Raw genomic sequence first — 22,165 nt, forward strand, 5'->3', positions numbered from 1 at the left:
AACCTTCTGTCCTGTTTTTAGAATCATGTATATAAATGTCACGAATATATTTTAGGGAGTGGTGAAAATTAAATCTGGTAGATAGTTCGATGAGAGCATACACACACACCCTCCCCCACACACACCCTAACCCACCCACCCCCACACACACACCCTATTAGTAGTGTTCTGTATTGTGAACGCATGAAGGAAGGGGCACAAGTGTGATATTTTGATAGGAGCATGACAACCTACAGTAGTTTTATACTATATTTGACGACCTATAGATGTACTTTTTTTATTTTCGCAGCTCTCCTTTGTTCTCTCTTTTCTTTTTTTATCATTTTTTCTTCTCAATAGTTGTAATATCATATGGGCAGTTACAACCCTTTATCCCCCCCCCCTCTCTCTCTCCCTGTGACAATCCCCCAGAACGAATAGCGGAAAATTCGAATGATGTATGTATGTATGATAATCACATTACATGTATGTTGTATATTTATGGTATGATATCAAGAAATTAAATATAGTCGTTTTAAAATGAACTGATTTCAAAAGATAAGTTGTATATTTTTTTTTCATGTAGATCAATTTAGCTATAAAAAAAAATAACGTGATAAAGACTCTCTGAAGGCAACGTTTAAACAGTTATTCATTAAAATGAAGTAGGAAGGAACTGACTGTGAAGAAATTATAAGATCAAGTCGGAGCATATTGGTGCTCCTTTACCGTTATAAATATTCCTTATGGAATGGAACCTTTTGTTCCTTGGTGTTGTACCTAAATAGAGACGGAGATGCCAGATGATGCGACACCAATGTAACGAACTGATGTCAAGACGTACATTGCACAATGAAGGTCGTCTTGTAGAGGTGATGAATGGAGTCACAGGCCACACCCCCTTCCAACAAAAAGCAAGTGGTCTTCTACCAATCAGAGAGCGCGATTCTGCGAGGCCTTAAAGGTCTACCCACTTTAAATGGTGGATTCATATCGACCTGACTTAATCTCATTAGCCGACCAAGAGCCCCGTATCGTCGCGTGCCTCGCTCGTGCCAAAACAATAAGCAATACAGGTTGCCTTGCCTTTGTCGTCCGTTTCGCCCTGGAGTACTTGTGATGTCATTCTTGAAAGGCGCTCGTACTTAAAGGTTGGGCATGTATACACCTCTCTTAGAGCAGCACTTCTCCGTCTGTTGGTCCACCTCGTCGGCCGAGAATCTGCGGCATCGCTTGAACTTGAACACTTGTAGGAGTGAAGTGAAAGCGCACACACGCGCGCGTTCGATTGCCTGACTTTCTTCTTCAGTGTGTATTACCGTCTGCGTCGTAATATCCCGCCAATATTGGGAAATCGCAAGCCAGTCAGTGTCCTGGTTTTCGAGTCCTCCAGACCCTTCTCCCTCCTGCCGACCACTTAACATGAAGTGCTTCACAAACTGGCGGCTAGCACCTCATTAGAGGACAAACTCAAAAGAGGTGAGATATGATCAAACATCATTAAACACTGGCAGAATCCGAAACTCATTTCAATTTATGATCATATTTCGTGCTTCTGATATTGTCAAAGTTGAAGCTCTTGCTTAGAAACGCCAAGACCTGCCATCAGATTTCTCCAATTTAAGTGATAGCCTATTTTTACAACGCTCCGTCAAGCACTACATGATTTCAGGGCCCCCATCAACTCAATACCCTTACCGTTGCTTTCATCTGCGTTATCTTCCCGTCATAAATTCTAGCCCGTGACAGTTATAAGCGACGTAGTTCGAGCAGCGAGACGAGCAATTTACTCTGCGCCGACGAAGTAGGCTCTCGTTCTCTCGCGGGACTCTGAATTTCTAGATGGATTAGCGAAGACGTACTTAGAGCGTCGCCTGCCACCTGCCAGTATCTCCATACCCTATCAACATTCCTTGGAACGTGCTTCTCACTCACACCGCACACTCTATCCCTCACCTCGTAAAGAAACCTTCCCAGCTCTACGAAGCAGCCACGGACATTTAGAAGATTCATTCATCTTTTTGATAAATACTTCAATTATGGTATCTCAGCTGAAAAGTGGCAGTTTCGTGTGATGTATATCATTGAGTGAGCGATCGGTGCTACCTTCGCTTGGTGCGTACTTCAACCCCATGCACTCTAGCCCACAATCAATGCTCTGCTAGCTACAGTAGATGTGGACGTATTATATCCAAGGAAGAGCTCGCAGATAGCCGAATCCTTTGTAACGCGTGAGTGCCGCGGTGATTTTATGACATAATAGCGAACAACAATCTCGTCTGATAATTAATGTCTAATCATCCCACGATTTGTCTAAATTCTTCGAGGAGAAAAAAACCCCACCGAATCGTGCTTCCTGACTTGATAAACTGAATAGCACCCATTAGATTTTTTTATGATGGCATTGGGTTGATTGAGGGTTAAGTTCCAGTTTTGAAGGAAGAAACAGATTCGAGACATTTAAACCTGATTTAAAGGAACAAAAACAAAACTGTTGTCTTCATCCAAAGTGTCTTCTTACACGGTAATTATCCTGCCTGACATTCGCCGAGATGCCTCGCTCTTTCCTTGTAAAGAAGACCAAATTCTCATCATGTTCAGCGCTGTGCCCCCGGGATATCGACCCTTACTATCCAGCAACCCCAGGCAGCCCTACCATGCCTCATCATGGTGTCAGCGTCACAGTCAACAATGGTATGTATTTGATCTTAATAGTATAATACAATGTTCAAATCTTGTGAAACGTATCATCTGCACATCATCATAAATCATTCAGTTTCAGTTCAGTTTAGTTTATTTCACTTCCATTTTCTGATAACAAACATATAAACATATGTATGAATGTACAAAACAGAATAAGTGTCATAAGAATACTTCAATAATTAATTAACAAATTCGTAGGAAATAGATGGAATATATACAATTCTTTTTGTTCCAGATACATTTTGATGATTAGACAAATTATAGATTACAGTTAGCATGTGAAAATGAAAATGAGGGACTTATTAAAAAGCGAAGCTTGTAATTGTAAGTCCCTTAGGACAAATTTATAGTAATCTCATGTAATTAAAAGTAAAGTAAGACAATCTAGACTATATATGAAGAACGGCAATAGGTTTGAATAACACGGAACAACAATCATTTGAGTGTCCAGCTCGATGTTCAAAATAGTTGGTGCGAACAAATCGTGAATAAACCCGAAAATGTTATTACCTGTTACCAGAGTATTTTTTCAATATTTTTCCCATAGTTCAATATTTTTATATTTTTTCTTTGAGTAATTGATTATCATTTTGTAACACACCACTTTCTCCCATTCTTGCTTTATCAAAATAAGTTGTCTTTTCCTATTTCTGTATTTGAGGCAGCAAAAATATGAACGAAAAAAATAGATCCATTGATAGTGCTCTTTTTACTAAATATGCCAAATAATTTGCATAAAATGCATCTGCTGTATGAAAAATAAAATCATGTTCAAGCTCAGTTTACGGCATATTCCTATTCCCGTAGTTTAAGACGTGGATGACACCAAAATACACACGTTAATAATATTTGTGTCAATGATTAGGTCTATATGAATGCTTAAAATCACAAGTTTTTCAAAGTTGGCTGATTTACATGTATAGCAGAATTTCCATAATTCAGGTATGCACTCGACCACTGATAATGATGGTACTTGTAAATATTTATCAGTTATCATCATTTTCGATATTGCTCTGCTTTTTTGTTATTTATTTCAAATATGTTCCAGTTATATTGGATGCTTCGCTCTTTTAATGTAAAATATATTTTTTAATATATTTGAAGTTTAAAGGCAGGCAAGAATACTGGGCTATATTTAAGAAAAGAAAATGCAAACTTCCGGTAATAATGTAATGTCTTTTCAAAGGAATCCTGTATTGCGTTTTAGTTTGTGGTTTTTATGTCTTAATGTGTTAAATACAAGTTTGATATTTGTTTGTGTACTCTATGGGTATGTTTTTTTTACATTGCAAGTTCTATATGGCTATGTATTGTCATCTCTGAATGAAATGTAGATTCGGGAAACCATTTACAGACTATTTCTTTGCACAATTTTCAGTGATTATGGTTTTACGATAGTAGAATCTTAGGGTTAGGGCAAACTACTTAGTTTATTTTTCATTTATTTTATATATATACGCTAAAAGAATTATTCATAGACTATTGAACTTTGCAGTCAATTACCATGACTATACGGTGCGCCGTTAAGTGAACTTTAATTCGACGTGACTTTTAAAAAAGAAATTAGGGATGAAGTACGAAAGGTAATCTATAATTGGTAAATTAAAAAATACATATAAATCATGACTTTGGATGTTGAACATATTGAAAGAAAGAAAAACATCGACAGCCATGTTATCCTCATGTTGCTTTTAACAGTTTACTATTCAAATCAATAACTTAATTACTCTACGAGAGATTGAATGAGTGGGGCAATTTACTACCAGTCGTTGATAATTAAGAGGTTAAAGCTTACCCATTACCATCTGTTACGTGTTATATTACTACAAATTTACTCTGCCCCGCCATTTCACATCCTCTGATCTCGTGTTTATGCGATATGACATCTTTCTTCTTGTTCTTTTCGAGTGGAAAGGCGCATGGCAATGCATCGCATTGATAGCTTCTCCTGCTCCGTGCCTAATCAGGAGTTCTCCGCCACTAAATGAGAAGTCAACGATAACACAAATTGGCACGCACGATCCATAAGCAAATAAAAGACCTTCTTTTTCCCCGTTAATCCGAAGGGCAACGGGGGAGAAGAGAGAAAGTGGAGAAATACATTATTAATCAAAATTAGCACCCCGAATAATTCACCTGTGCGCTGGCCAGATCCAGAGGTGAGGAACTTCTGGAGACGATTCACGTTGCCCTTGGCATTAACCAAAAAATTGAGTGCGGTAATCAAATTTTACAATCTGTAAGGGTTTTCTCCTCTTCCTATCTCTTGAATACAGTCGAGTAGGGCATCAAATATGGGAAGGTTGTTATTTTGATAATACCCTTTGGCACGGTCAGAAAATAAAGTCTGATCACTACTGAAGAACGTCTAAGTCTGAATAGCCCTTATATTTTTCATGAATGAGAAAATTTGATTATGATTCTTTGAAATGATAAATTATAATTTATATTATAATACAATATAGTACAATGCTGTATTATTTATTTTTATAAAAACAAGTTGTTCAAGATGTTATCTAGTAAACATGTTAATGGCTCTACTGATATTGTCTTAATGGACATTAATCTTGTCGATGACAAGATCATCCATTCTCAAAAATTAAAAAATCCTCCAAACCCCCTTTACTTCTCGATATTGAATATGATTTTTCAAGTTTCTGGTAAGCGTGGTATTTACCTATCAGACTGATGTTTAGTTTCAAAGTATTAACATTGATTTAAGGTCCTTAATTATCCATCCCAATGCATTCGTGTAAATGATGGCTAAAATCAAACTGATGCAAACTAGTAGAAACACTAACTGTTGAGGGTGTATAATATTTTTTGCGTATCAGTGAGTGAAACCGATTTGAGAAAGGGTACTCCAAAAAAAAATCTGGCGGCTGATATCTGGAAAGATTCTAGACAATTAAATCAGGAAAATTAAAGAAAAAAACATAGCTTGATTTTGCTGAGGGTGTAAAATGTTTTTACATCCTCATCATTGTGTTCGATTCTTTAATACGAAGGGATTCGATTTCACTGACTACCTGTCGTGTCCAATCGCATGACTGACAGTTCAAAAAAGGTGAAAACGCAAATTTCGATTCTGTTTTTGGTGGGTTTTTTTTTATAGCAAGCAATATGCCGTAAAAATCTTCGCATAAGGTGTAAATCATATAATTCAAGTATATAGGTCAAATCGAGAATGAATATTTAATTCTTAATTTAAAAACACTCCAATTATTCATTATTTTAATCATTGTTCAACATTGCGTATACTGGATGCGCATCGCCGATAACTTGATTGGGCAAAAGCAGAAAATATTTCTTCACGTGACCTTCGATTTATTTCTCATATATATTCATTATTATACTCTGAAGATAGGCTAAGTAGAAGGGAGCAGAATGAAAGAGGACATTTGACTTTACATCATCGTCCAGAGTTTATTTTACTGTTGAAGCAAAATATAGAAGATGGAAATTTCTTTTCAAAGAAACCACATACCCACTGCGGTCGACCCCTTACAAGTGGGGTTATAAACACACTTAGAGTCACATCTTACAAAAAGAGAGCGTCCTTATAAACGCCAACGGAAAAGGAGGCGTATCGGACTACAACTGCTCGTAGAAGTGAGGAATAACTTCCATGAAGAGAGGAAAAACGTTCGATTGTTATTTTCCTTCAAATTTTGACTTTTCAAAGACAATTTTATGTGGTTTAATGGTAATGAAGAAATATTTCAGCATTTCACATTTCACTAGAGGGGGTCAGATGTTTCCTCTCGTATTTTAAACTTCCTATCGAGCGTCTTCCTATCATTTTGATAGGTATTATGCTTTTTATGTGATACTTTCTATTTTATTATCGCAGGAGGGTCAACATTTCTCGAAAAATCAAGTCATTCAAAATTGTTTCTCCAATCAATAATCATGATAGGAGCCTATATTGATTTTCCAACATTTTTGTAACACGGTCTGTTATACTACGCTTCTGTAATCTAACATCACTACCGTTATTGCTTTTGCCTTTTGGTTGAGTTTCAAAAGCAAAAACATATTCCCATGTTCGTCTTGTTATCTCTTAATTCATCTGCAACACGTGATGACTCCCAGTTACCCATCTTCACCGCCGCTAGTCTTGGTATGTAAATCAAGTCTCCTCACAGGCTCGCCCCCGACACGGCACGGTTGAATTCAACAAGTAGTCTGCTTTTAATGGCACTCCACTCTGTTCATTCGATCTTCCTCCTTTTCCCGCCAAAAACCGCCTCCGGGCAAATCAGACGAGAGATATGTAACCCAAGATGGGGCTCCTATTTTTTCGCGGCCCAAAAAAACCTCTCCGTGCACTCATCAACGGCATTCTCAGCCGCAAGCTTTCGATTCTTATCATTTCTATTTTCCGCCCTTTCTTTCGCACTTAATTTCCATCTTATATCGTTGTTAGCGAAAGGGTTCAAAACAGAAATTTGTCCAAGTTCAATTGCTTCTTTACGAACGTCTCCATTGCCGCAAACAAAACAAAATCAGGCAAAAATTAACGGAGATAAAAAAAAAGATGGGTGAATTGATATAAATGGAGGTCGTGTGTCCCCCTGGGGACCGGGGCAGAGTAGCGGAGCAAAATTCTGTGAAGAAAGGAATAAGATAACATGAAATGCTATACAAAGGAGTGGGGTAAAAGAGCAATAAAGACGGTTTTGTGGCCGCAAGATACAGAATTTATTAGAAATGTCATCCTTGCATCATGATTAGAGATCGTGCCAGGATAAAAACAGACCAAGGGAAGATAATTTTGTAATTTTGCCTCTTCCTTAGAGAATAACCATGTTTTTTAAAACACAGCTGTGCGAAACAACAATGCATATACTACCCCGATGCAAGCCTCCTTTTCTGCTTACCTACTACAGCTGTGATTTCACTAAAAAGTTCTAATATTATTTTTATCATTTCTATGACTTGTATGTCATGTGTACGTTTGGCAAGGAAAGAATGCTGAATAATGACCAAAGTCTTCTTTCTCCATTTAAGTAATTACACATGTTGCATTGCTATTTCATAAAATGTCATCACACCACATTTTCATTCAATAATATTTTAAAATTAAAACAGTTTATGTTAGGGGAGGATCCAAGGGAAGAGGATGAGAGATCATTCTAATATTAAAGAGATTGATATAGAGAAAGGGTTATTTTAAGGACAACAATTATAGTAAACGGATCAGTATAGACATGGACCAAGATAGACTATAAGGACAGCAAAGGGCAGTGAGAGTTCATTGTCAATCAACAGGGTTAACTCATTTTTAGCCTTCAACGTTTTGAGAGAAAAAAGGGGGTAGAAAATATTTGGAATGAATTATCGACTGTCAAAGTGGTGGGATTCGGAGAAAGCTCTACCAATACTGCAAATATGGATCGCACGGGAGATGGGAGACCAGTATATACAAAGATGTCGACTATAGATTGGTATGCGAATAGAACTGGAAGTGTCTCATTTATACCTGGCACGATGGAAGTGTGTGTACAGGTTTGATCCCCCATCCATCTTCCGAGAGCCGTCCATTGAATTTGGGTGGATAGATGAAGAGAGAGGAAAAAAAGGAATGGCAGGGAGTAGGAGAAGACGAAAGATAATGAGAAAATAAAATATTTCTGAAAAGATGGGGAAGATAAGGAAAGAGAAAGATTATTTAGTCGGTATAGAGAGCCGGGAAGAGTGCATGAGATGGGGGATCTAACGATAAGTAGTATGGCACACACCTGCGCTCTGAGATGACGTCACTAAATCTGAGTGATTCGTCAGGCTTTGCCGAAAGCTGTCTCATGGAAGACAACGAAAGAATGTGAGATGGAAAGAATACAGGCTAGCGAAGAAGATGGTGAAGAAAAAAAGAAGAAGAACACATGAGAGACAACCAATATCTCTGATTATTGAAGTAATTGTTTGTTAAAATCGCTGCATAATTAATATGCGGGGTTTTTTCATATTCTATTCCAAGATGAAACGAGAACGGACGAAACTATGTAATTCCTATTATCTAATTTCCTAATTTAACTGCAAAAGGGAACACATCTCTGCTGATTTCAAGACATCAGTATTGCTAAAAGTAGAGCTTTAAAGAAAAAAATATGTAATTTAGCAGTAATTATTCTCCTTGAATATGCAATGAACTATAGTCTCGCCAAGGAAATTAAGATACTTGAAGATAAGATGCGCCACTAACCGTGCTATCATGTAAAGGTCAACCTTTGCATGCTCCAAATGACAAAGAGAACATGTTCCAGTTATCATATATCGGCAACTACTTGGTTTGCGTAGGCCCGTCTCTTTGTTTTGAGGAAGTACCAATTAGGAGTGGGTGTAGCAACCTGCCTGCGAATTGGCGCCATGTTGCTAATTGCAACAGCCACACCATCGGAACGAACCCCAAAGCGACCGATGGCACGCCATTGGAAATAACCTTAAACCATCGGCCAGTGGAGCCGATGTGACGGGGGCGTTTTAAGAAAACGCTTGCGTTTTAAGAAAACGCTTGCAATCAGTTTCAAAATTCGGATGCAAATCTAAATATGATGGATCGATTTTACCTAAAGCAAGTCGATTTAGACTTGTTGCTGCAAGAAGGAGACCATCGATCAATTGCAAATTGGCAATGAAATGCCATACATTCAATTGATTTGGGGACCTAAGATTGACTTACGATCAATCGTACGTTTCTGTGACACCCCATTAGCATTGTAGACTCGGTCATTTTGCGGCGTCTGTTAAATGGCGAACTTATGAAGCTGGTACACCCACAACTTTACCGGAGACAAAGTCTTTGAAAATGACTATCATGCAAAAGAGATCACAAACAACCACACAAAATTACAGTAAATCACCCCATGCAACCCGGTATCTTTAATGTGACCAAATCAGAGTTTTTGAGCAATACCGGTTCGGCAGTTTAGGGGTGCACCAAATAGGTTTTTAAACGAAACCAGTATTGTGTTAACTGGTAAAAGACAACAACATCGGTTTTATTCTAAATATGTATTTATTCTAAATAATCTGTGGTGTATTCCGGGCTAATAGGATTTTGTATTGTGAAATGGGAAATTCTTCTTAAACCATCTATCAAGCGACATAAGGGCTATAATTTAAATTAATGCGGGCACAATGGGGTAAAATATCATTCAACTTGTATTGATAATTTCGAAAACTATTAAATATAGCACTTCGGATTCATGTTTATTTACTAGAACATTTATGACTACGTATGACGTGTTTGATTTGCAAAAGAAAACGTCTTTATAAATTTAAATCAAGTTGTCTTGCGTTGTAGGCCTTTTACATTAGAATTAAATTAATTGCGTAGTTAATCAGAGAGAAATCAGAGAAACTTGTCTCTCAAAAATAAAACAAAGGCTTCCTCTCTACAGGCGATTGTGTGCCACCCAATAACATATTCCTTAATAATTATGAAACGCCTATTGAACCTGCCGCCCACCGAAATATTGGAACAGACGGACATTGGTCTTTATGAACGGAACTAGTTAAATCCTTGCGATTATCCCCAATTACATCTGAATTGCCAACAATCAGACATGTGGTCAAAGAGCATTGAACTCCTACAGAAGAAAGGCGGAGTGGGGGTAAAATTGACAGTAGATGACCGCATGGGTCCCAATATTAAAATATGCGAAGGCAAAAGGATGCTTTGACAAACTGACGATTAAAAAGGAAAAAGCATCTTGTTTCGTTACGCGTCATTAGCTTTGCATTGGCGCACTAATAATGGATGTATTATGAGCAGAATATGGGATTTCTCGGTTCGAGTGAGCAATTTGGCTCTCATATTTTGCGGTATTAAGCGTAAACCCAGCCTTCATTTCTATAACGTCTGATTTTTCACTCTTATTGTTTTTACATCTCTGACATACATGAAATACAAAACAATGTGGTCGCGAAGAACAAAAAAAAATATTATATAAAATCATTTAGTGTACTGCGAGTAATGTATCGATAATCTGTAAGAGTTCCTATATCGTTACGTATTGGAAAGCAAGCAGGGAACAATATATTTTTTCACTTCTATATATCGTTGTTTGTGGTTGTCTTCGGGGATGGCGAGTGTTTTAATGTATTGAAAACTGGATTAAATTTATAATTAAATGGAGGGAAAACAAGAAAAGTTGGGAGACTGGTGTACATGGAACAGAAATGGCTATTGCTTGGTAAATTTATAAGCAGCATTCTGCGTGTTCGTGAATTTCAGCTCATTGATTAATTACTTAATCAAAGATTTTAAAAGAAGTAAAATTACTATTTTCAAACAATTTTAATGCATTCGTTCATATTGTTGACGACAGTATTTAGTCACATCATTGTTCGCCTCTCCATTTTGGGAGATCCTGTCATATTCCTTTCCATTGTTTTTTCTTGTTCCTTCTTTATTTTCTCATTTTGATCGATTTCTTTTCTAGTTCTTATCTCATTTCATGAATAATTCATGAATACTATATTTTACCCACTTTCTCCCCTCATCCTCCTTCTCTCTCTCTCTCACACACACACATACACACACACGCACACTTAAGTATTTGAATTTGATTGTACTATTTATATGCTTTCAGCATTCTGTATATCTAATCGTCTTCGCTGCGATTGATAAATGAGTACATAAATTATGGAAAAAAGATGTTGCTTCTATATGATCCACAAGGTTTCCAACATGGTTCAAATCTATAGCCAGATTTTAAATCATGATTAATTTGTTAAGAACTATATTTTTCGAAAAAGGCAATAAAAAAACACATCAAAGCCTTGGAAGATGAGGTATGACTCACAATATCGTTACATTTATGTGAATGAGTGCATTCTTGGCCTCGTCTTGTTTGCAATGCAATCATAATACGTTTTAAGATGCGTATATATATTGGGGACTATAAACCGAACTCCAAACAGCTGTCCAAAGATCGAGATGCCCGATGCAGTCACACTGGCGAGGCCGACTCCAGACCGATCGAAATTATTACGTTGATTTCAGTAGCAAAGCATCGATCGGTTTTGGATATGGTATCGTTGGTGTGACCGTAGCCTACGATTCGTAAGAACGTTCTCCGTGCAAAGCGATACGTTGAGTGTTGAGATGGAGACAGAATGGGGAAAGTGGGAATGCAATGAGAATGGAAGTAAACATGATAGGAAGGTGGACTCTAGAATCATCCTCACATCAAGACCTTGTTTGAAGTAGTCATGGTGTAGAAGAAGAGCCACCTATAATTGGTGGAAGAGGCATTAGTTCGATCTTCCCAGGGCAGCAGATGCCTGTATTTGCTTGGCGATACAAGCACGCGCGCAACAAGTCTCTTGAATAATGAAAAAAGGATGCCGGGCAAGCTCGTTGATCAATCCTCACGCTCGGGCGAACTCAAATTGGAGGGAAAAGGTTAGCATCCCAGCTACATCCATCATCCGCCTACTGCTATCTCCCTATCCTCCCAATCTATGCATCAAGCTTCACAAACTATTTCATGTCCTTTTCTTCCATAATCTATCCCAATAGATCGATGTCCCCACCCCACCCCTCTTTCTCTCTCCATTCCCTTTCTCTACATTGTAATGTATACTAATAAGATATTCTAACTTCGCCTCTGCCCATCTTAAGCTGCTTTTCTATATCCATGAATCCATGTATACATGACATATCCCAATAACAAACGGACATATCTCACAACAATATAAAGTGGATTACTTTTTTTGGGGGGGGGTTAGAGTGAAATAATCCAATATATAACAATTGCTCGATTCACTCATTCTATCGAAACTAATATTAACCCATTTTTATGCTTTCCCTTAATTCTGATACATGTTTCATTACATTAATAACATAGCAGCGAAGTGCAGTTATTTCACATCGTCATTAACTACCAGGCACTATTATCCTTATTGATGCGGTTGTTATTGGTAGTAGGCGCAGCATGCTTCTGTTCGAAGCTCCTTGCTTTCTCCAACTCCCACAACAGGCAGCCCTCCACAGGTTTTTTTTCTTCTGACCGCAGCCAAACATACTTCAAGAAAAAATGATTGTCAGGCTCTCCTTTCACAAATCTCCTTCTCGGTTTTCTCCCTTAATGATATCAGTCCAATCAGGCGTGCAAAATGAACATATGTATGGTGCACCACCGCAATGAAATAAATTCACTCGTTGGCCATGTTAGCAGGCGTATTGAGCTCCCCGCAGTCTATGGACTCCAGTACACACATTATGTGCAAATGTACCTGTACTTTCTTCGGCAGATAATCCTTTAAATCTGCTCTGACTGTATTTCATAATTTTATGACGACTTTAAGAATATAAAAGCAGTATATCAAAGTAAGTGTAAATGAAGAGGGGAAAATTCATGAAGTGCAAACTGAACTATTCTATTTGCAATCTATAGCAATAGGTAATAATTGTTCTTCAATATGCTCGTTTCGAGCAGTTTTTTAATCTGTTAAAATAACTCGATTAATATTTGGTTTCTAGTACATAAGGAATGGGGATACTAGATATTATGAACTTTATATTTCAGGCTGATTAAACCCCATGGTCCAAAACTTTCGAGTTGTGTGTAAAGATATAAGTTGAAAAAAGATAGAAGTATAGAAAGGGTATGTCATTGAGTAATTGTCAACACCTTTATTTTTCTCACACAATGCAGGGTACATCCATGACATCACTCCATCACCGTCATCCCCTCCGAGTGAGCCGTTGATGATCACCAACCTTCTCAACCATCACCATGAAGAACCACCGTCTCTACCAAGCTCACCAGAAACCGTTACAGACTCCACGTCTAGAGACTTTGACATGGACAGCGGGATCCTCAGTGTTCAGAGCAAAGGACAGCTTTTTCTGTCCTATGAAGCATTTTTGATAACGGACGGACGATCACGCCGTCGCGCGTTACAAAACGGTGGCAGCGGTGGGATGATCGGACCAGGTATTGATCAACAGCACGGCCAGATAGATGGATCCTTAGCCGCCGTAGCCAACAGACCTAAATACAAGTGCAATGAGTGCGGGAAGCAGTACGCGACCTCTTCCAATCTTTCAAGGCACAAGCAAACCCATCGCAGCCTCGATAGCCATCTTGCCAAGAAGTGTGAGGTCTGTGGCAAGGTGTACGTCAGTATGCCTGCCCTGGCCATGCACGTGCTTACGCACAACCTGAAACACAAGTGCAATGTCTGCCACAAGTCCTTCAGCCGTCCCTGGTTGCTCCAAGGCCACATGCGTTCACATACGGGCGAGAAGCCCTTCGGCTGTGCACACTGTGGCAAAGCATTCGCCGACCGCTCCAACCTCCGCGCCCACATGCAGACGCATTCGGCTTACAAGAACTACAAGTGCAAGCGTTGCGACAAGTCGTTTGCCCTCAAGTCATATCTGAACAAACACTACGAATCGGCCTGCTTCAAACTGGATGGAGAGATTAGAGACGACATGATGACGTGTACACCGTCGCCCCTGTCTGATGCTGAAAATATATCGGTCGATGGAAACATTTCTACGTGATCAAATTAGGAGAGAACAATGGAACAAGCAAATAAGTATCTTACAATCCAATACGAACAAACGCCTTTTATACGAATACTAGATTTTATAAGAAAATATTTCAGTGAGGAGATACAGCTTAGACATGTTTGCTGACATTAGCATCGGTAATGTATCAATGAGACAAAGTATTTTTCAACATTGATCAAATAAATTGTTATATTTATGATGGTGCAATTAATAATCATTTTCTATGGAAGGCATTCATAATTCCATTTTTTTTCTGAAATTTTTCAGTGTTACTATTATGTATAATTCGTGTTGTAAATGTAATTATCTGGAAACTAACTTTCCGATAGACGAGTATGCAAGCAATAAACATAGTAGTTTGTAGACAACCAGGGGTTGTATTAAGAGCATTGTGCAATAAATATTATATCAATAGAATATGAAATAAATCAATCATCTCAGCAGATAATTGTATGTAAAAAAATATTTAAAAACGCATCGCTTTCTTCAAATACTGAAATTTCGCTATAAGAAGTTTATAAACATTTGAATACCAAGCACTGCAAAAACAGAATAGCGGTGTCAAATGTGCACGACATTTCATAAAAGCAGTTTACACCAGTGACAACATTAATGGTTGCGTCAACACTCAATGGTGTTATTATTACACACTGATTATGTTTGTAATTTTAACACTACACTACTTGGTGTGTTTTTTTTTTCAAACTGCATGGTGCATGAAAACGTCCTAGGGTGTAGTCCTGTCAGGCACTAGGCTAGATCTGGACGTTAGTAGTTATTTGTTTGGAAAACCCTACACCCATTCACCTCTAACAGTGTAAACACACCGTCTTTTCACTTCCTTTCACGAACAGGAAGTGAAATGTCGGTGTGTGTGGGTGTGTGCACAGTGTGTGGGGTGAATGTAAGTAGGGTTTTTCCAAACAAAAAAAAACTTAATGTACTAACGTCCAGATCAAGTCTAGTTAGACATGGACTGTTGGCATGGTTGGTACCTTTAACATCGTATTTCACAGTGTATAATACTATGTGCTAAGCAGTCTTTTCTTGATTTTATTTAGGCCTATTTATGTCGCATATTTAAAAAGGGTAGCTCGCAGTTAATTAAGAAAATGTATGACACAAATCAATAAGACGTTTCACAATTGGTAATCAAATGTCAATGATGTCGAGAGTTCAGACTCGGGCTTGAAGTGTGCGATGGTCATCAATAGCTCTAAATGATACTCTGGCTCATGATAAGTGAACATTTGTATGCTTCCAACGTATTACAGTATTACAATTAGCATGATCCAATGACATATACAAATTTTATTGAACAATAATACCAGTGAAATCACTTTTTCATAATTTGCACAAAGTTCAATAATAATATGTTATATAATTTAAATAACTTTCTTGAAAATTATGAACTTTCTTATCCCAAACTGCTAAAAAAAACCACTTGTTTCATGATAAAGTAATAAAATCGTACAAAAGCATGTGACTCAATATGTATATATATATTTGAGAATTTCCGGGCCTGATAATAGCGTGATAAGTGATTTGGTGTAAATTATGATCTGTATTTTTCATGATTGGCAAATGTGTTTCTTTATGTCATTTTGCAGAAAACGCAATAAATGTCCCCATTGCACTGTTATTTGCAACGCACATTGGCGATTTTCCAAGACCCAAAATAACGGGGCACATTGATAGATAGACGTAGACAGCTACTTAAGCTAAATCTATATAAATCGATAAAGTTTAAGATTGTTTTTATTCTCAAATGATTGATTGTAAATATTGTGTATAATATTTCATACTTTTTGATACTCATTCGAAGCTGAAATGTACCAGTATGTAAAGTATTTTTAAGCAAAGAGAAAGCAATATTTCGTGATATCCAGATAGCTTGAGAACGTTTTTCGTTTATGAAAATAATAAAATCATTATGATATTTGAAAAACTGTCATAAATATTCCTCCATACAGTCTATTAAAAATCATATATCGATATGGACCTTCCAAAATTTTGCATCGAATTCGCAAACAATATTAAGAAAATTGTCACATTAGAACACACTTGGGAATATGTTCAATTTTGCACCCTTCAAATAGATCTTCTTAATTTGCAACTGAAGAAACTTTTTTTATTATTTCATAGGGGTGTAGTTTATAGCAACACTTTGCCCCGTAAAGGGTGCAGAGTTGGACCCTCTACTGTAAGAAAGGTAAAAAAATAACACGCTTTTGAATGCATCTTTTGGAACCCTTAAAGGTGTAACCGTATAACGTGTACCGTTTAAGGTTCAACCTTGTACCATTTAAGGTGCAAAATGGGGTGCAATCGATAGAGAAAGGGTACATATTTGCACAATGTTCATGTGGTGTGCAAGTTAACAGGCAGAAGGGTGGTGCTATCTACGCATTGAGGGTACAGAATTTTCTTGGTGTCTCGATCCCTTCAGTTACAAACAAATTGAGTCAAATCAAGTAGCCACATCAGCTCTCACTTTTCCAATGGGTATAATTGAAACTAACCAAAGAATGCCTTTGTATCAAGTATTTGACTATTCTATAAATGAATGATCTTTAGAAATTATTTATGATACCAGTGAAACTATGATATGATGCATTGGCAGTTTTGGATGCAGGTAATACTAAACAAGTGCGATAAAACTCATTTATGATTATTAATTTTTTTATCCTTATAATTACTAAGATTATTTTCATTGCTATTTTCATCATAAACATTATTACATTCAGTATTAGGAGTAGAAATATTGGAAGTACAATTATTATTCTTATTAATATTATCAATAGTATTATTATTATTATCCCTGATTATAATTATTCTTATCATTATCATTGTTATTAACATTATTATCCTTTATTTTATTGCAATTCAAATCACTATCATCATTGATATCGATATTGTCGTTGATTAACTAATGACGATAGGGCCTTTCGTCGTCCTGTAAATTTGACAATTCGAACATTCCTGGATATCGAGCGAAATGGAATATGAATATGGTAAAGGGAATTAGTATGTGTTATTTTCCGCAAATAAATACTTTGTACTGCAAGATGTGTTTGTTTTATAGAGAAATGGACGATACACGTGCAATATTTTTAGCATCTCATATCATTCTACAATGTTTGTGTATACTATAGGAGTGGCACGAATTGACGAGAATAAAGTTAACGTTTGTCGCGAAAGTGTTTCATCGGTATTTCTTTTTTTTTACTTCGTCTACTTTGATTTCAGTTGGTAATTGTTTACATAAAATTACATTTGTCATATCTACAACCAATCTCTCTATCTCTCTATATCCCCCGTTTTCAACTTCATGCAAACCGCCCAAGTGACCCAACTAATATTCATATTGTCACCCATTTTTTTAAACATGATTTTATTAAGGATTTCATTCAGATGGATTACATAAACTGAAGATAAATACAAAAAAATGACAAATCTTCATTTTATATCAACAAGGATATTCTCCCAAAAAATATTTACCCAAAACTGAAGCAAATAAGGGTGGAATTAAATTCCTCAAAAATATACTTTTATATCTAAAAAAAAAAAAAAAACTAACTAAACTGAGCCCCAACCCTCTATGTATTTTGATAATAATTGATATTGAATGACTGAATGATTGCAGGAAAACAGAAATCAACATACATGTATTATCATTGCATCCCATTTTACATCAAGCTTCAACATAACATAACCCATGCACACACACGCACACACCCTGCCACGCCAACACACACGCTCCAATGCACGCAAGCGCGAAGTCAAGCACCCTCATTCGCTAAAATTATTTTCCTTTATCTCTGTAAGCATGATTTACGATATTTTTATATGAAAAATGTATCAGTCATCATAAAACTTGATATCTTCCTTGTTCAATATTTCCTCATTTTTTTTACCAGAGACGAAATCTCCGTCGATTTATGCCTATCCACTTTCAAGAAGAATAAGCAACGCCGGCCTGGGAAAAAAAATCATTCCAATTTTCTTTGTCCTCGTTCTTTTCTTCTTACACTTGACCAAAGGGGGTATAACTCCCTGATTATACCTCGGACAGGCCAGGCGGTTTGTCCACTGGCCATCGAACCTTTCTCTTGTATTCATGAAATTAATAAGCAGATTAGACTCCGGGCACAGGGATAGAGGAGGGCGTGTAACTGAGAATAGGCAAAGAGGTAATATTTTGTATGTAAACACGTTTTAGAGGTAATTCCCCTCGTTTGGGTCACGCGATACCAGCTCGGCCAACGCCCTATACAAGAAGGTCAGCAATGTTTCCACCCCCGATAGTATACCGTCAAATAATTTGACTAGCTGAATAACACCCGACAGTTGGTCAAAGAATGTGGGTTTGGCTACGTACCTTTTTTCGGGGACAAAGAAGTCTTCCATACCGTTTGAAACTAAACTTAGACGTAAAATGTTTCATAGGTAATTGGTTATATACCAGCTTGACGTTTACCAGCAGAAATGCTGTCCTGCCGAGTTCCTACGGGAGTTACCAGAAACAGGAACAGAGCTAATTTTGACAAAAAAGGCATTGAAATCGATCGTAAAGCATGACTAGAGGTAACTTTTTTAATGCAATATCTAAATGCCTCTTAAGATTGTGTAAATTATGTCATTGTGATTTAATTTTCATTTATAAAGAACAGAATGCTCCGAAGCATGATAAATATTTATTGAAGAATAACCTTATGAACATATTGTTCAAAGCAATTCAATTGTAGACATCATTTATATCATATATAATGCATAATGATCACCCTATATCATCTGAAAACTTTCAAAATCTTTATGAAAATTTTAAGTTAAAAAAATCAAGAAGCTTAGTAATCACCCGCAAAGAGGATACAATGGACATTACAAGACACAAGATTTTTTATTATCAAGAAATGCTTCCCTTAAATCTAATGATGTAAAACTTTCATATTGTTATATGTTTATACCATTTTTGAGACAAAATGAGCTTTACTTTTTAATCTGAATTATACATTTAAGATTAAGAAGAAGTAGAGTTTTTGTGAAAAAAGGTGAAATACCAATAGATATATCGATACATTCATCCTTTTGATCCTAGCGCAAGGATCATCATGTTCGAAGCATACAGTATGTTTATCCTAAACATGTCAAATGGTAACTTTAAGCAAGTCAATGATGGTGATGAGGATGATGCTGATAATTATGATTATGATGACGATGATGATGATGACTATCATGACCATGATGATGATGATGATGATAATGATTTTGACGATGATGACGATGTTGACGACGATGATGATGATGATGTTGACGATGATGATGATGATGTTGACGATGATGATGATTATTATGACGATAATGATAATTATGATAATAATCATGATGACGATGTGACGATCATCTTGATAATGATTTTGGTGTTGGTATGATGATGTCACAATACATTTCTTTTATCCTCACACCTCCAAAAGCACTAAACATTACTTGAAAAAGATATTTAGATGGATTTGCGGAAACAGAAAAAAAAACATGTTGTATACGGCACAAAGCGTCATTATGAGGAAACTGAGTCTTGGCATGTAGTGCAAATTAATTCATTATCGAGTGACGATGGGTTTTTTTTGGGGGGGGATGGTTGGCATATAATGCTTGAGACAGGGCCAATGCAACGACACGTTAACCAAGAACACTGCATAAATATATGGATTTAGTTTTTCAAAGACATTTTTTTTGGGGGAATGGATTTCAACTTGATGAACACATTCATGAAATATTCATGATATGTGGGATTGGGGGGATAAAGTTATGAATGTCAAGACCGCTTAATCAACCCTTGATCTTTCATACGGTTCAATCGGGCGTAAAGACAATGTATACAGAGATGAAAGGAAAGTATTAAGTTGAGCATCTATAATTGAAAATATGCAACCCCAAGTCTGGGAGTTGAAGCGGTTTATGAATTTTCTTTACATTTTTTTTTCATTCTCGAGCAATATTAGGATTGGGCGAAGGGTGAAAACTGGGCCGGATACATGGAGTGACGGGATTAGAGTCTGCCTCACTAAGCTACAATCAACAGGGTAATAGCACTCCATTATGATAGCAACCCATTTTCATAAGGGATTTTAGAGAAATGCACGGGGGATGACGGTCTTTTGGTTTTGACAGAATCTCTTGGTGCGAGCGGAACATTGTCGTGACTTTTTTATACCGAAAAAACAACAAATTAATACATTAAGCCATAAAAGCCATTTGAAAAAGAAATAAAAAGAAAAGAAATGTTCATCACTAATTAGAGCAAAGATGATCATAAGAGAAACGTATAAGCATGTGCATGCAAATGGAAAAGAATAATCGTGCAGGTTGGTTTATCACTATGGTTTTGGCCATCAACGAAACTTTTAAACCACTTAAGCATTACAACTCCAATACCCAAAAGGAGAATTCATTTTGGTCTATATAAGTTTTTTTTTATATTTTATTCATGCTTCATGACAGCGGAAATTTATTTTTAAAGGAAATATTGTGAGAAATGTATGTTCCATATGTTACAAAAATAGATTGATTGATTTTAATGTCCTCCTAGTGGCACTAATTAAGTTTTATTGAATACAATCGTTTAGAGATCAAGTACGGATGCTGCAAACATGGCAAATGAACAAAACATTTCATTCCCTTAGCTATCCCGTCCTCCCTTAAACTATCGCCATGTCTCTCTCATAATAGCAACAGATGGATTCGGCGTCTTAGGATTAATCTGGCTAAGATATGATAGTGTCATCTCCCAATCAATGTTAATTGTTATGTCGCTCTTTGGTAAAGATTGGAAATAGTAAAGACAGGTCAATTATATATTCTGCATCTTAATTTTCGCTTTCCCTTTTTTTTAAAACTCACTTCTATTTTATGTAGGCCTAATCGACAGCCTTGTTATAAATTATTTCCCCTCTCTGTTTTTATTTCACTAACCCATTCCTCTCCGTCTATTTTCATCCCTCCCACACACACACACACATCACCCTTACACACACACCCTCCTACACACCCCCTCACACAGGTGAAACAGCTGCAAACATGCACATGCACTACTTACAGTGACTTATCTTTTCCCCGTTGTTCCGTGACACGTACCAATGGTGATCCTTCCCAAGGTTCGCGATATTCGTGTTGTGGTGTAGTGGTTCAAGTCTTTTGAACTAGGGTTCGAGGGTTCGAATCCCACACGGCGCTAATGTCCTTTATCCAAGTTGGCCACTCTCCTCCCAGGTATTAAATGGGTACCCGGTGGGATGGCGTGAAAGACATTAGATTAGCATGTGTGCACCGGTAAAAAAAAAACGGTTGTCTGTCCAGGGTAATCCCCAGGAAGTCGGGATGATGTACTTTATACGGGGAACACTGATGGATACAATGACCGGGGTAATAAAAACTTACATACATGAAGCGCGAAGTAAATGTAACTATTATTATAACAATAATCATTATTATTGTTATTATTATTATTTTGATTTGATTCACAGATTTCCGTTTCACAATTGTACATAATATGATAAACATAACATAAGAAGGTCGAAAATACTACAAAACATAATATAACACATATATAACATTATCATAGATTTAAGGAACACAATTCAATAAATAAAGTTATCTCAGATGACATTTGAATAAAACGGAGGGTCTTGCCGAAAAAAAGCTTGTACAAAAGGCAAGCCCCTAACTTATTGTTTTTATTGTATTCTAAACAATGAACAAAATATTACTTTGATCGCGTCTTATCCACCATCGAATTTATTTCATAAAATAAATAGATCCATGTAAAGCATTCAGCAAACACACATATTACAACCCAAACGCACACACCCTCACATAGGCCTACACACACGCCCTCACCCTCACACCCCTACACACATTTTGTAACCGGCTTTATTTTCCAATTTCGAA

General features: G+C 36.9%; 1 protein-coding gene across 1 annotated transcript; it reads left to right on the forward strand.

The window, feature by feature from the left end:
* The first annotated feature begins 885 nt into the window (after positions 1-885).
* Positions 886-14,349, forward strand: LOC121407923 (transcriptional repressor scratch 2-like). Its single transcript, XM_041599167.1, has 2 exons — positions 886-2,673; positions 13,353-14,349. The coding sequence occupies exons 1-2, from the start codon at positions 2,532-2,534 to the stop codon at positions 14,207-14,209; spliced, it is 999 nt and encodes a 332-aa protein (XP_041455101.1). The 5' UTR covers positions 886-2,531; the 3' UTR covers positions 14,210-14,349.
* Positions 14,350-22,165: the final 7,816 nt, after the last annotated feature.

This window comes from Lytechinus variegatus, chromosome 2, assembly GCF_018143015.1.
Source record: "Lytechinus variegatus isolate NC3 chromosome 2, Lvar_3.0, whole genome shotgun sequence".
Lineage (NCBI taxonomy): Eukaryota > Metazoa > Echinodermata > Echinoidea > Temnopleuroida > Toxopneustidae > Lytechinus > Lytechinus variegatus.